A 14,161-nucleotide genomic window follows, 5' to 3' on the forward strand; every position below is an offset into this window, starting at 1 on the left:
GAATCTTAAGTAGGCTCCAGGCTCTGAGCTGCCAGCACAGAGCCCGATGCAGGGCTTGAACCCACGACCGTGAGATCATGACCTGAGACAAAGTTGGACGCCCAACTGACTGAGCCACCCAGGTGCCCCTAGGGTCCTATTCTTAAAATTCATGTAGCTACAACCAAATGGCAGTCAGATGATAGAGATCTCCAACAACATAAATCATAAAATTGTGTAAAAATTTTACTGAAGTATAAATTGAACACTAAATAAACGACAACACAATAACTTCTTAAAACATATTATACAAACCATGAGGTAAACAAAATTAAAATTTGTGTAGAATATTTATTACTAAGTGAAGTTACTTGTTCTTTTAAGTTGACTCTGCTATCCTTAGTGGGAAAAGGTAAAAATAAATCTCTTTCCAGGTCAGAAATCTTGCCAGCCCTATGAAGAAGAAACTTCCATGAAGAACCTGAGTAGGAGGGCATGACATCTATTCCCTCTCCACAGACATTATATTCAAAATTTATGAATACACAAGCCTTTCAGGTTGTTATCAAAGTTCAAGTTATTGCCTATTTTTCCTCACAGGGGGAAAGAATATTGCATATCATAATTGTAATTACTGTTCCACTCCCCCCAAAAAAAGCACCAAGGGGCAGAGATTTATTTTAGAAATAATAATCATACATAACATGGTATAATATGGCAAGACAGGAAGACCCTGAATTTACTTTATCCACAGACACAACACATCTAAGCCTATTTATAGAGCAATTCCTCCTGAAAAACAGAGGGCTGACTGAACAAAAGATAGAACACATGGAGAGAATGGCAATAGAGACAAAGATGTGGTAATGAAGGGAACTCCCACCTCCAACACTCCTGGAAATGCAGGGGGAGGGATACCACTGAGGGGACTGGGAGCAGATCTGTCTGCCCTGGGCACAGAAAAGAAGCCATAGTGTAAAAAAGCAGCTAGTGTTTAAAATATGCAGCCTTAGAACTCCCACCACAGAGAGGTGGGAGCTGCTGGAACACTATGGTTTACATGCATCCTATACCTTGATAGTGCAGATGGCAGCAGGGTCCAGGCACCATACTCAGCCTGCCACCTTAGCAAGACCCGGGCCTCTAGCCTACACCAGCCCCAGATACCTTGGAGTTCAAACAAACAAGCAAGCAAACAAACAAACAAAAAACATAGTTTAAAGCAAACAAACAAAAAACTAGAATATAGAAGAATGAGACCCAGAACCATACCAAATGGAGGGGGAGCTACTGGAACTTTCTCTGGTTTGGCGGGGGTGGGGGCATAGTGAGCACCATGGCTTATGTTCCCCTTCCACCTTGATAGCATGGACAGGAGCATGGTCTGGGTACTCTAACTAACCTACCACCTCAGTGAGCCCTCGGTCCCTGGACCACACCAGCCCCAGCTATCCCACCAAGCCAGCCCCAGTGTGGCAGACATAGGGACACCCCTTTTCAGCACTGACTACAGTTCCAGCTATCACATCAAGGTGACACAGGTTCAAAGCACTATGGAACACTCCAGACCTGTACCACTTTGGATCCAGACAGCTTGCTAGGGCACCTCCAGCACAGAGTGCCCCAAGACCTCCTGATTCACACCTGCTTTTTGGCTCCAGATGCCTCACCTAGGTGTCCCCAGCACTGGTACCCTAGGATACCCCAGTTTGCAAACACTTCAGCTTCATTTACCCTGCCATGCTCCCACTGCATGGAAAGCCCAGGGAGCATCCTGGTCCATGCTCATTTCATCTTTGGCTGCCCTGCCAGGGTGTTCTCTGCACAGAGATCCCAGAGACTGTCCAGTCTCATGCCTACTTCAGCTCCACCCAACCAAGGCAGCCTCAGCACAGGATGCCCTGCAACACCAGCCCATGACAATCACAACAGATCATTCCATCCGAAAACAGCAGAATACACATTCTTTTCAAGTACACATAGAACATTTTCCAGAAGAGATCACATATTAGGCCACATAAAAAAGTCACATTGATTTAAGAAGATTAAAGTCATGTCATGCATCTTTCCCAGCCACAATGGCATGAAACTGGAAATCAATCAGAAGAAAACATAAATGGAAAAAAACACAAACACACGGAAGGTAAACAACATGCTATCAAACAACCAACAAAGAAATCAGAAGGAAATTAAAAAAAAAAATAAATGGAAACAAATGAAAATGAAAACACAATGGTCCAAACCTCAAAAAATAAGAAAATGTTCTTTTTTTTTTTAGAGTTTTTTTTTTAGTTTATTTTGAGAGAAAGTGAGAGGAAGTGGGTGAGGGGTAGAGAGGAGAGAAAGAGAATCTCAAGCAGGCCCCACACTATCAGTGTGCACAGCCCAATGCATAGTGGAACTCATGAACTGTGAGATCACGACCCGATCCTAAATCAAGACTCACATGCTTAACCAACTGAGCCACTCAGGTGCCCCAAACAAGAAAAATTTCAAATGAACAATTTAATTTGAAGGAACTAGAAAAAGGAAAAAAAAAGCCCAAGAACAGTAGAAGGAAGGGAATAATAAACATAATGCTCTGATAAACATATCAGAGCATAAATAAATGAAACAGAGATGAAAGAAAGAGAAAGAAAGAAAGAAAGAAAGAAAGAAAGAAAGAAAGAAAGAAAAAAAAAAAAGAAAAAAAAAAAGAAAAAAAAGAAAGAAAGAAAGAAAGAAAGAAAGAAAGAAAGAAAGAAAGAAAAGGAAGAAAGAAAGAAAGAGGGAGGAAGGAGAAAAGATAAAAAAATAAAAGCTGGTTTTTTGAATTGATAAACAAAATTTGTAAACATTTAGCCAGACTCATCAAGAAAAAAAGAGAAATTATTCAAATAAATAAAATCAGAAATGAAAGAGAAGTAACAATTGGCACCACAGAAATACAAAGGATTTTAAGAGAACTCAATGAAAAGTTATATACCACAAAACTGAACTAGAAAAAAAATGGAAAAAATTACTAGAAATGTACAATCTCCCAAAATTAAATGAGAAAGAATGAGAAAATATGAACAGACCAATTACTAGTAACAGAATTGAGCTGGTCATCAAAAAACTACCACAAACAAAAGTCCAGAATCAGATGGATTCACAGGTGACTTATAACAAACATTTAAAGAAGAGTCAATACCTACTTTTCCTCAAACTATTCCAAAAGGTAGAAGAGGAAGGAAAGCTTCCAAACCTATTCTATGAGGCCAGCATTACCCTCATACCAAAAACACAAAGACACTACAGGCCAATAACCCTCATGAACATACATGCAAAAATCCTCAACAAAATGTTGGCAAATCACATTCAATAATTCATTAAAAAATTCTTCACCATGATCAAATAGGATTTACACCAGCTGATCCAAATCTATAAATCAATTAACACCAAAATGAAAGATAAAAATCATATGATGATCTCAATAAATGTAGAAAATCATTAGACAAAATTCAACATTCATTCCTGATAAAAACCCTCAACAAAATGGAGTTAGAAGGAACACACCTCAACATGATGAAAGCTGTATGTGAAAACTACACAGCTAACATCATACTCCATGGAGAGAAGCTGAGAAAATTTTCTCTATGGTCAGGAACAAGAGAAAGATCTCCACTTTTACCATTTTTATTCAAATAGTCTTAGAAGTCCTAGCTACAGCCATCAGACCACAAAAAGAACTAAAAGTCATCCAAACTGGGAAAGAAATTTGAACTGTCTCTAGTTGCAGATGACATGATACTATACATACAAAATCCTAAGGTCTCTACCTAAAAACTATTAGAAATAATAAATGAAATCAGTAAGGTTTCAGGACACAAAATTCAGTTGCATTTCTATACACTAACAACAAAGTAAAAAAAGAGAAATCAAGAAAACAATTCCATTTACAATTGAACCAAAAATAATACCTAGAATAAACTTAACCAGGAAGTGAAAGACCTATACTCTGAAAATTATAAAATACTGATGAAAGCAATTCAAGATGACATAAAAACAAAATGAAAAGATCTACTATTGTCATGGATTGGAAAAATTACTATTGTTAGGATGTCCACAGTAACCAACGCAGCCTACAGTTCAATGTAATAAATATCAATAGCATTTTTATAGAAGTAGAATAGTCCTAATATTTGTATGAAACCACATAAGACCTTGAATAGCAAAAGCCATCCTGAAAAAGAACAAAGCTGGAGGTATCACAAATCCAGATGCCAAGACATATTACTCAGCTGTAAAAATCAAAACAGAATAGTGCTGGCACAAAAACAGACATAGATCAATAGAACAGAATAGAGAGTACGGATATAAAACCATGCTTATATGGTCAAATAGTCTACAACAAGGACGCAAGAACATACACTAGGAAAAAGATGGTCTGAAAAACTTGTCAGCTATATGCAAATGAAGAAACTGGACCATTTTCTTACATTACACACAAAAACTCAAAATGGAGGTGCCTGGTTGGCTCAATCAGGACAGTATGCAACTTTCAATCTTTGGGTTGTGAGTTCAAGCCCAAAATTGGATGTGGAGATTATTTAAAAATAAAATCTTAGGGGTGCCTGGTGACTCAGTTGGTTAAGCATCCGACTCTTGATTTCAGCTCAGGTCATGATCTCATGGTTTGTGAGATTGAGCCCTGCATTGGGCTCTGCATTGACAGTATGGAGACTGCTTGGGATTCTCTGTCTTCCCCTCTCTTTGCCCCTCCCCCCTTCAAAATAAATATTTAAAAATAAATATCTTTAAATAAATAAATAAATAAATAAATAAATAAATAAATAACAAAATAAAACTCAAATGTATTAAAGACCTAAATGTGAGTTGTGAAGCCATAAAACTCCTAGAAGAAACAGAGGCAGTAATTTCTTGGACATCAGCCATGGAAACATTTTTGTGGATATATCTCCTCAAGCAAGAGAAATAAAAGCAAGATAATTTTTAAGTGTATTTATTTATTTTGAGAAAAAGAGAGAGAGTGGGAAGATAGAGAATCCCAAGCATGCCCTGCACAGGCAGCTCAGAGACCAACTTGGGGCTTAAACTCACGAACCGTGAGATCATGACCTGAGCCAAAACCAAGAGTCAGATGCTTAACCAACTGAGCCACCCAGGCAACTGCAAAAATGAAATATTGGGATTACATTATAAAAAAAGCATTTTTTTAAAAAAAATGTTTATTTTAAAAGAGAGAGAGAGAAAGAGAAAGACTGAGCTACTCAGGCACCCCTAAAAGTTTTTCACAGCAAAAGCAATCATCAACAAAATGAAAAGGTAACCTACTCAATGTTAGAAGATATTCATAAATGATATATCCTATAAAAGGTTAATACCCCCATTATATCAAGAACTTATACAACTCAATACCCCCAAAAAATCGAATTAAAAATAAGGAGAGATCTGACTAGACATCTTCCAAAGGAGGCAAACAGATGGCCAACAGACACATGAAAAAATGCCCAACATCATTAATTATCTTGGAAATGCAAATCAAAACCACATTGAAATATTATCTCATACCTGTCAGAATGGCTAGAATCAAAAAGGCAAGAAATAGCAAGTGTTGGTGAGGATGTGGAGGAAGAGCAATCGTTATGCATTGTTGGTGGGAATGTAAATTGAGCAGCAACTGTGGAAAACAGTATGGAGGTTTCTAAAAAAATTAAAAATAGAAGTTTATACCTGAAGCTACTATAACAGTATGTTAACTGAAATTAAAATAAAATAAAATAAATAAAAATAGAAATGTCTTATGACCCAGTAATTCTACTACTGGGTATTTACTCAAAGAAAACAAAAACATTAATTGAAAAGGTATATGCACTTCTATGTTTACTGCAGCATTATTTACCATAGTCAAGATATGGAAGCAACCCAGTGTCCATCAACAGATGCGTGGAGAAAGATGTGCTACACACACACACACACACACACACACACACACACACACACAGGAATATCACTTGAACATTAAAATAATGGAATCTTGCTATTCATGACAACAAGGATAGACCTGGAGCATATCATGCTAATTGAAATAAATCAGACAAAGAAAAACAAATACTATATAATTTCACTTGTATGTGGAATCTGAAACACAAAACAAATGAATAGGCAAACAAAAAGAAACAGACCCATAAATACAGAGAACTGATGGTTCCCAGAAGGAAAGGGGGGGATAGGCAAAATGGATAAAGGGGAGTGGGAGATATAGCCTTTCAGTTATGGAATGAATATATCACTGGAATAAAAGGTACCACATACAGAATATAATCAGTGATATTGTAATAGCATTGTATGGTGACAGATGGTCGTTACAATTGTGGTGAGCACAGCATAACATATAAAGTTGTTAAATCACTAAGTTATACACCTGAAACTAATGTAACATTTTTTGTCAAGTATAGTTCAAGAAAAAAAAATGTTAAGATAGCATAGAACTACATTTAGAGTTCCTGTAGGAACATATAGGCAAAAAAATACAACATTGAAAGCATCCTTTTTTAAAATTTGACATTTCCACCTCTAGCAGCAAGTTAAACATGGGAAAGAAAGTACATTTTGTTTTCTAAATAAACAGAACTTCAAAAGAACATCAAATTTAGGTAATTATGAAAAATGTTACCATTTTGAAAACTTTAGCAAGGAAATTATGTGTGTCATAACAAAATCTTACGTGTGTAATAAAATACTTATTTTAGACTCTTCATTAAAAAAATACAAACAGCTATATGTCATAAATTTAACTGGGAATAAGTTACCTACATTTTTTTAAAGAGGTGAACAGTTTTAATATTTTTTGTTTTATTTGTTTGTTTGTTTGTTTATTTATGTATTTTAGAGAGAGAGAGACAGAGAGAGAGAAAGAGTACGTGTGAGAAGGGGAGAAGGGCAGGAGGAGAGGGAGCAAAAGAATCTCAAGTAGTTTCCACACTCAGTGCAGAGCCAGCATGGGGCTCAAACCCAAAACCCTGGGATTATGACCTGAGCCAAAATTAAGAGTCAGAAGCTCAACCAACTGAACCAACCAGGCAGGCGCCCTTAAGTTGCCTATATTTTAAAATATGATAAATAAAAACATTTAACATGCATATATTACAGAGCATGACAAATTAAATTTTCATGATTTAAAATATAGATAAAATGTGTTAATAAAACTATTTTCTTGGCTCATATGTTATACATGTTAAAGAATTAGGTATTCACATAGTCAAGATTTTATCATCACAATTATTCCTATCCATAATGCATATTTCAGAGAAATTCTATCTTTAATAATGCATAATGTATACACAATATACAATTATCTATATATCTGTAAATGTAATCCATGTATAATCTGTATTGAGTTTTGTCATTATAAAATCCACCAGTATTCTGAAGTCAGAAAAATAAAACAAAATTCTTTTGATCTGGAACACCTGAGCATAATCTATGACTTTGATATCATTAGAATAGTTACATGAACTTGAGAAAGCTCATACTCTTCAAATTTCACTTTCCTTATTAGGAAACAAAACATAATTAAGCTTATCATTCTCTTATTTTGAGTTAGCAACTGTTAGAGTATTTCAGGCACTCAGGAGTCATAGTTCAACATAATGCTTCCTTTCATCAATATACACTATTGTTGTACTATTTTCAATGGTCAGATATACTCTGATGCCTGTCATCAAATACCAACCTTAGCTTTGCAACACCCTGGAGTATAGTACAGTAAGTACAATGGTTCTTGCACATTTTTCTAAAAACACTTTCAATGTAATCAAATAAACACATTTTAATAAAGTAAAATTATTAACTATAAACATGCTCATTAATGTATACTCAGCCCAAGTTCCATTAAGAGAAAAAAGGAAAGAATGAAAGAACAGTTTCATTTCCTTGGCCGACATCCAAGGAAGCAACACCGAAACGTCTCACTAGTGTTAAAGAACAATCTTGAAATTGTACGATTTGAGGTAACTGATCACTTTGTCTGTGTGGACAGTTTCTGCTACATTGCTTGTAGGGAAAAAAGTAACTTTCTTCATTGACTTAATCTAGAATCCAGTTAATAATACAAGTTTTTCTTTTCTTTGCATCTTAGTCAAAATATCATTAAATTCTTTCTTCTTATTTAAAATGATATTGATCATTCAAGTTGATAAAAATCTTTACCAGGTGAGTGCTTTATTGTAGGTGATGGGGTTTCTTACTTTATCTACATTTAAAGGTTTCAAATATAAAATAAGGCCATAAAAAGGAAGAGATAAGAATAGGATTACAAAATAAACTATAGAAAATTGTTAGAGAAACAAAATAGTTCTATCTTAGGTTATAAAAGAATGCATTAAGGGGCAAAGTCAACAAGGACACATACAATGTTTTCAAGTAAATAAATATATTTATAATTTTATTTTAACACCATGGTTTAAAGCCAACATGTGATCATTCATATTATATTACATAATGATTCAAATAATTTAAGACATTTTATAACATATATCTGAATGTTACTACCATTAATTATGATTATTTTGTTGTCTGTTTGAAAAAAATATAGAGAACTCCGTAAGACCTGCTTTCCTCTCCTTAGCTCTGTGGCTCTTCTGTTGCCGGGCACCCTGCTCACAACACTGAAACCCTTCTGGGCTGTGTCACTTACCCTTGCAATAAACTACAACATTCAAGGGTGCCTTGTTCCACCTGGCCATTTAATAATTAAAGTGAGCTCTTCTAGAAAGGCAATAAACAAAACAAAACACAGAAATCAGGCAGCAATGCTAAGTCCAGGAGACAAGTGTTCTTTCATGATACATTCAAGAAACTTCCCTTAATATGAGGTCAGTCAGTATCCAATAAACTTTTTTCACATGTTCAGAGATATAAATAGGTTTCTGACTTTCTGTAGTTTGAATAAGACTCATTATGTATTTTGAATAAGTTTGAATAAGACTCATTATGTATTTCATTTGAAGACACCCTGCTTTCATCTTTTGATCTCAATACAAGAGAAACATAGAATTTAGTTCTTCAGTAGGAATTATCTCACTAGGATGGGAGAAACTAGTACTGTTTACAAACTTTCCTAATGTGCATAGAATATGTGATGAAATTAAATGAAAACTATAACCAGAGAGACAAATGAGATGGATGAAAAGGTTGAACAGAAAATGTGCACTGCCAAGTGGAATGTTACATTTAAAAATAGTTGCATATAATTTTTAAGTAAGCCTATTTTTGTTGTCAAAATACAGTAAGAATAAGGTAGGAATATGTAAAATAAATAAGTATTTTATGCGATTGTGTACAAATGCAGAAAATGAAATATTTGGAGTGGAAACTAGCATATTACATGAAATAGCTAACATATGGAATGATGGAAAATTGATTTTATTCAATATTTCACATGTCACAGACTGATGATACATTGCTTATGGTCAAATGATTTAACCTAGGTTGAAATATTTACTGGTTTAAATAAACCTTCAGTGCATGTAGGATTCCACAGGGCCTTGAAAAGAAGAAAACAAAAGTAAATAAATGAATGACTTCAAATTAATGAAATGAAATGAAATTTTTATTTCATATGAAAATTTAAAACATAAACACTTAAAAAAGCAGAGACCAACAAAAAACTGTTTTACTTATGATTTTCTAAGTCAAAATTCCAATTAAAATTTATGAATGTTTATTAGTAATGCTTACAGGTTCCTAACTTCCAATGAAATACATTTTATGCAAGTAAAAGAGGAAAGATCGATTGGCAAAATTCTATTATTTCCTTTGGTTTTGTGAATAAACAAAAACAAAAACAAAAAATAGTTTTACCCAGCTCTTTCCTTTATGTATTTCTCAAATAAAATGGCTTAAAGAAAATTACGTAATTAAATAATAGGTAAATCTCACATGGCTTTCGTGATATATTTCTAAACCATAGTCACCATCCAAGGTCCTAAACAAAACTCCAACAGAATTTTATCTGCAGCAGTTATTATTATTATTTTAACCTGTATACTTCATTATAGTTTTAAGTGATAGAAATGGAAACATTTCATAATCTTCCATCTTTTCAACTTCAAAAAAAAAAAGAGAAACTCTATTGTGCAGAAAATATATATAAAAAGAAATACATAATCCACGAAGTATAGAATATAGCACTTGCCCCTGAGGAATGTAGAATTTAGTTGAATATAAATGAATATAAATAAGAGAGAAGCCTTACTACAAGACTGACATATAACAAGACATCAGTTATATGTCAATACATAAAACTGGTGAGAATTTTTAGAATTTATAGTAACTGCCAACTACAAGATAGTCAGTTATACAGGACTGATAACTGCTGACATAATTCTATGGAAAGAGAAATTACCCCCAGTTTGGGTCCTCATAGTAAGGATATGAAATTGGAGCATGGCTGGAAAACAGAGATCTATTACAGAGGAGGGACATTCCAGATAAAATGGTTAAAAACAAAACTCTAAACAACAGAGACAAGAAATAGCAATTTGTGTTGGTGCAGTTTAAGTAGAATAAAAGGTTTATGTTTGCAACATAAATAGAGAAGGGTTTAATTTCAGCGACTATGGGTACTGTTTGAGGAAAGTGAATTTTGTCTTTTAAGACTTAGCGAATCATTGAGTTTTAAAGTAGAAATACAACACAATGAAAGGGGTGTGTTTGTTGTGGTTTTTTGTTTGTTTATTTGTTTTACAGACTTATGTGTGATGCTATATAGATTTTACCATGTAGAGACTGTAAGTAGGAAGGCAAGATGAAAACCCAGGTGAGGAGGTCTTGAAGCGGCAAGCAGTATTGGAAGGTGACTATTTTCCAAACCCTGATTTCCCCCATCAAGATGCTTGTTCCAGTTTTATGAACAATTGACCTTCATTCAGGTTACAGCTCAAAAACAGCACACTCATGTAGTCCCTGATGAGTCTTTCCCAGACACAAGCTCTCCTCTTCACCTGATTCATCTCTTACTCTTGTCTTTCTGCTTATTTGTATCATGACCTTTATCACTGTGTGCAATTCTCTTATTTCTATTTCAAATGTATTGTCTATATTCATCACTGGAATGTGAGGTTTATAAAGAAATTTAACAACAGGCCCCAAAATGGAGTTTCTTTTCCTAAGCCTCACCAGAATTTAATAGCTAACCTAATTTCGGCTTTAGCCTCTCCCAGGAGTGGAGTGGAATTTTCAAAAAGTCACTCTGGAATTTCCTGATCTGTACTAGTGACGTAGTCTGCAAGACAAGACCTCCCTGCCCCCTCCCCACCATTACCCCAAGGGAGGGTGACCTTGCCCGATTGTTTCTTTTCTTTAGTTAAAACCTCTTTGTCTACCACTTTCCATTCTGCCTAGAAAAGCCTTCTGTTTGTACAGCTCCTGGAACTCCCTTCTATTTGCTAGATGGGCTACTGCTTGATTAATGAATCACTGAATAAAGCCAATTAGATCTTCAAATTTACTCAATTGAATTTTGTTTTTTAACATTTGTCTATCTCTCGTTCACTGCTACAATCTCAGTGCCTGGAATGCAGCTTTTTATTTTTATTTTTTAAATGACTGTATAAATGAAAAAGGGTGAAGTAACTTGAGATGAAAGGAACCCCAGGACCATAACTACATGTTACACACAGAAGCAGAAATGTAATTGCCAACCAAACATGTTTAAAAAAAAAAAAAAAGTCTGCAGAATCATTAAGAATAACAAATGAACATTTGAGTACTTGTTCCCCAAATGCTACTGAATGAATGAAAGACAGAGGTGATATATTGTTATATTTCTGTATTTCCTAAATCTGGATTCTGTTTTCCAGTGTATTTTAAGCTTCTTAACATTCTCATTTTTAATAAAATTCTAACCCAGTTCTGCCTTTTAATTTTCTAAAAAAAAGTTAGAGTGAAAAAAATATCTTAAGAGGTTGACTATGTTCAGAGGCCCAAATGTTACTAGAATATATGATACTAACATTTCTCTTGCCATAAAAGTTTACAATATTGTAGTACTTGTCATGTGAAGAGGACAAAAAGCCCCAGGACTTCTCTCATTTTTTAGCGAGTGGAACATGGAGAGGACTACAAGAAATACTAAAACTCAACTAATGAGGATAAATGTTTCCCTGTGACTTCGCTGTAAGAACAACAAAAACTCGAAAGATACAAGTCTTTTTTACAATGAACTACTCTGGGGATATTGTATATCAAGAAACAGATTAATCACCTTGGGCTTTAAAATGTGATGAACTCAACAGATCATCAAATTTGATACAAAAAACCCTCCAATATTTAATATTTTTAGAAATTATATTTAAGAACAAAATATCTTAATACTTTGGTTCCTTGAAAATGTCTAAGTTATTTTATTTTGTATAGAGGTAGTGTTGGAAGTTAAATACATTGTACAAACATAATTTTGTATTCATTATAGCAGTGTGGCAGAGTTTGCTCTTTTAAATAATTATTTACATTATTATTAAATTGAGTCATTATCAATTTATTAAATAAAAATATATTTCTACAGTGAAATTACAAATTATAAAGGCACATATGTTCATTGTTAAACATGAAAAAAAGAGAGAAGCAGAAATAAGGAAATAAAATGTCATACCCCTACCGATCAGAAATGATCACATTGACTTTTGGGTATTTGTTTTCATTTTTTGTTTAAACCAAAATGAAACCACACCATACATATGTAATATATATTACATATATATATGTATTATATATATGTATATATAATATATATTATATATATATATTTTTTAATTACTGGACTTGCTGCTTACTTTTCTAAGTTAATGGCTTCTAACTTCCCATGTCAACATGTTTTCATTTGTAATAGTTATCCTTAATCAAATTTCCTCAAATGCCCTTCAAATACTACTAGTAAATGCTGCTATTAACTACTAACCTGTACAACCCAAGAGTTACAACTGGACCATGCATCACAGCCGAATGTAATGTCATTTTAAATCTAGATTCTAATTTTTAAAATTGGATTAGCCTCTCCCCTTACTGGGAAAACTTCTAAGTATACAGAAAAATAGAAAAACTAGTACAATTAGCACCTGGTTGGCAGAGCTAACACCTGGATTCAGTAGTTAAGAGTTTCTTGTGATATCTCTTTAGTCTCTTTTTTTTTTTTTAATTATTTTTTTTTTCAACGTTTATTTATTTTTGGGACAGAGAGAGACAGAGCATGAACGGGGGAGGGGCAGAGAGAGAGGGAGACACAGAATCAGAAACAGGCTCCAGGCTCTGAGCCATCAGCCCAGAGCCTGACGCGGGGCTCAAACTCCCGGACCGCGAGATTGTGACCTGGCTGAAGTCGGACGCTTAACCGACTGTGCCACCCAGGCGCCCCTTTAGTCTCTTTAATTAAGATAATCTCGTGATATTTAACAGCACTTTTGATTTTAAGGATACAATGTCAGTTTTCTCAGAATACTGCACATTTGGAAGTTTTCTGACAGTTGACCTATGGTATTGTTTTACATATCCATCCACTTTCTGTGTTGCCTGTATACTGGAAGTTAGGTCTATAAGTCTGAATTGTTTCAGGTTAGATGTTTCTGACTGTAGTAAATTCTGTAGTAAATTATGAGTTCCTGTTGATAGTTTCTATTTGGATATTATATTACAGGTTTATTTTTCCCTTTTAATTTATATTTTCATAATTATATTTCTTTTCTCTCATCTTTCAATATGAGTACTAGTAACACTTGATGTAATTAGTTAAATCTTACAATGTACATAAATTAAAAATTTTTTTTTAAGTTTTATTTTTTTTAATTTACATCCAAGTTAGTTAGCATATAGTGCAACAATGATTTCAGGACTAGATTCCTTAGTGCCCTTACCCATTTAGCCCATCCCCCCTCCCACAACCCCTCCAGTAACCCTCAGTTTGTTCTCCATATTTATGAGTCTCTTCTGTTTTGTCCCCCTCCCTGTTTTTATATTATTTTTGCTTCCCTTCCCTTATGTTTATCTGTTTTGTCTCTTAAAGTCCTCATATGAGTGAAGTCATATGATATTTGTCCTTCCCTGACTCATTTTTCTTAGCATAATACCCTCCAGTTCCATCCATGTAGTTGCAAATGGCAAGATTTCATTCTTTTTGATTGCTGAGTAATACTCCATTGTGTGT

General features: G+C 34.2%; 1 protein-coding gene across 2 annotated transcripts in view; it reads right to left on the reverse strand.

Moving 5' to 3' along the window:
• The window catches only part of CCSER1 (coiled-coil serine rich protein 1), an 848,536-nt gene that overhangs the window by 157,559 nt on the left and 676,816 nt on the right, over positions 1-14,161 (reverse strand). Inside the window, exon 10 of one of the 2 annotated variants that reach the window (XM_030313430.1) lies at positions 8,552-9,508. The exons of the other annotated variant lie outside the window; for it this stretch is intronic. Within the exon in view, the coding sequence (XP_030169290.1) occupies positions 9,449-9,508 (60 nt within the window). The 3' untranslated portion in view covers positions 8,552-9,448. Of the gene's footprint in view, positions 1-8,551; positions 9,509-14,161 lie in introns of those variants that run through there. 2 annotated transcript variants of the gene reach the window in all.

The sequence above is a fragment of the Lynx canadensis genome, chromosome B1 (genome assembly GCF_007474595.2).
Source record: "Lynx canadensis isolate LIC74 chromosome B1, mLynCan4.pri.v2, whole genome shotgun sequence".
In the NCBI taxonomy this organism is placed as follows: Eukaryota; Metazoa; Chordata; class Mammalia; order Carnivora; family Felidae; genus Lynx; species Lynx canadensis.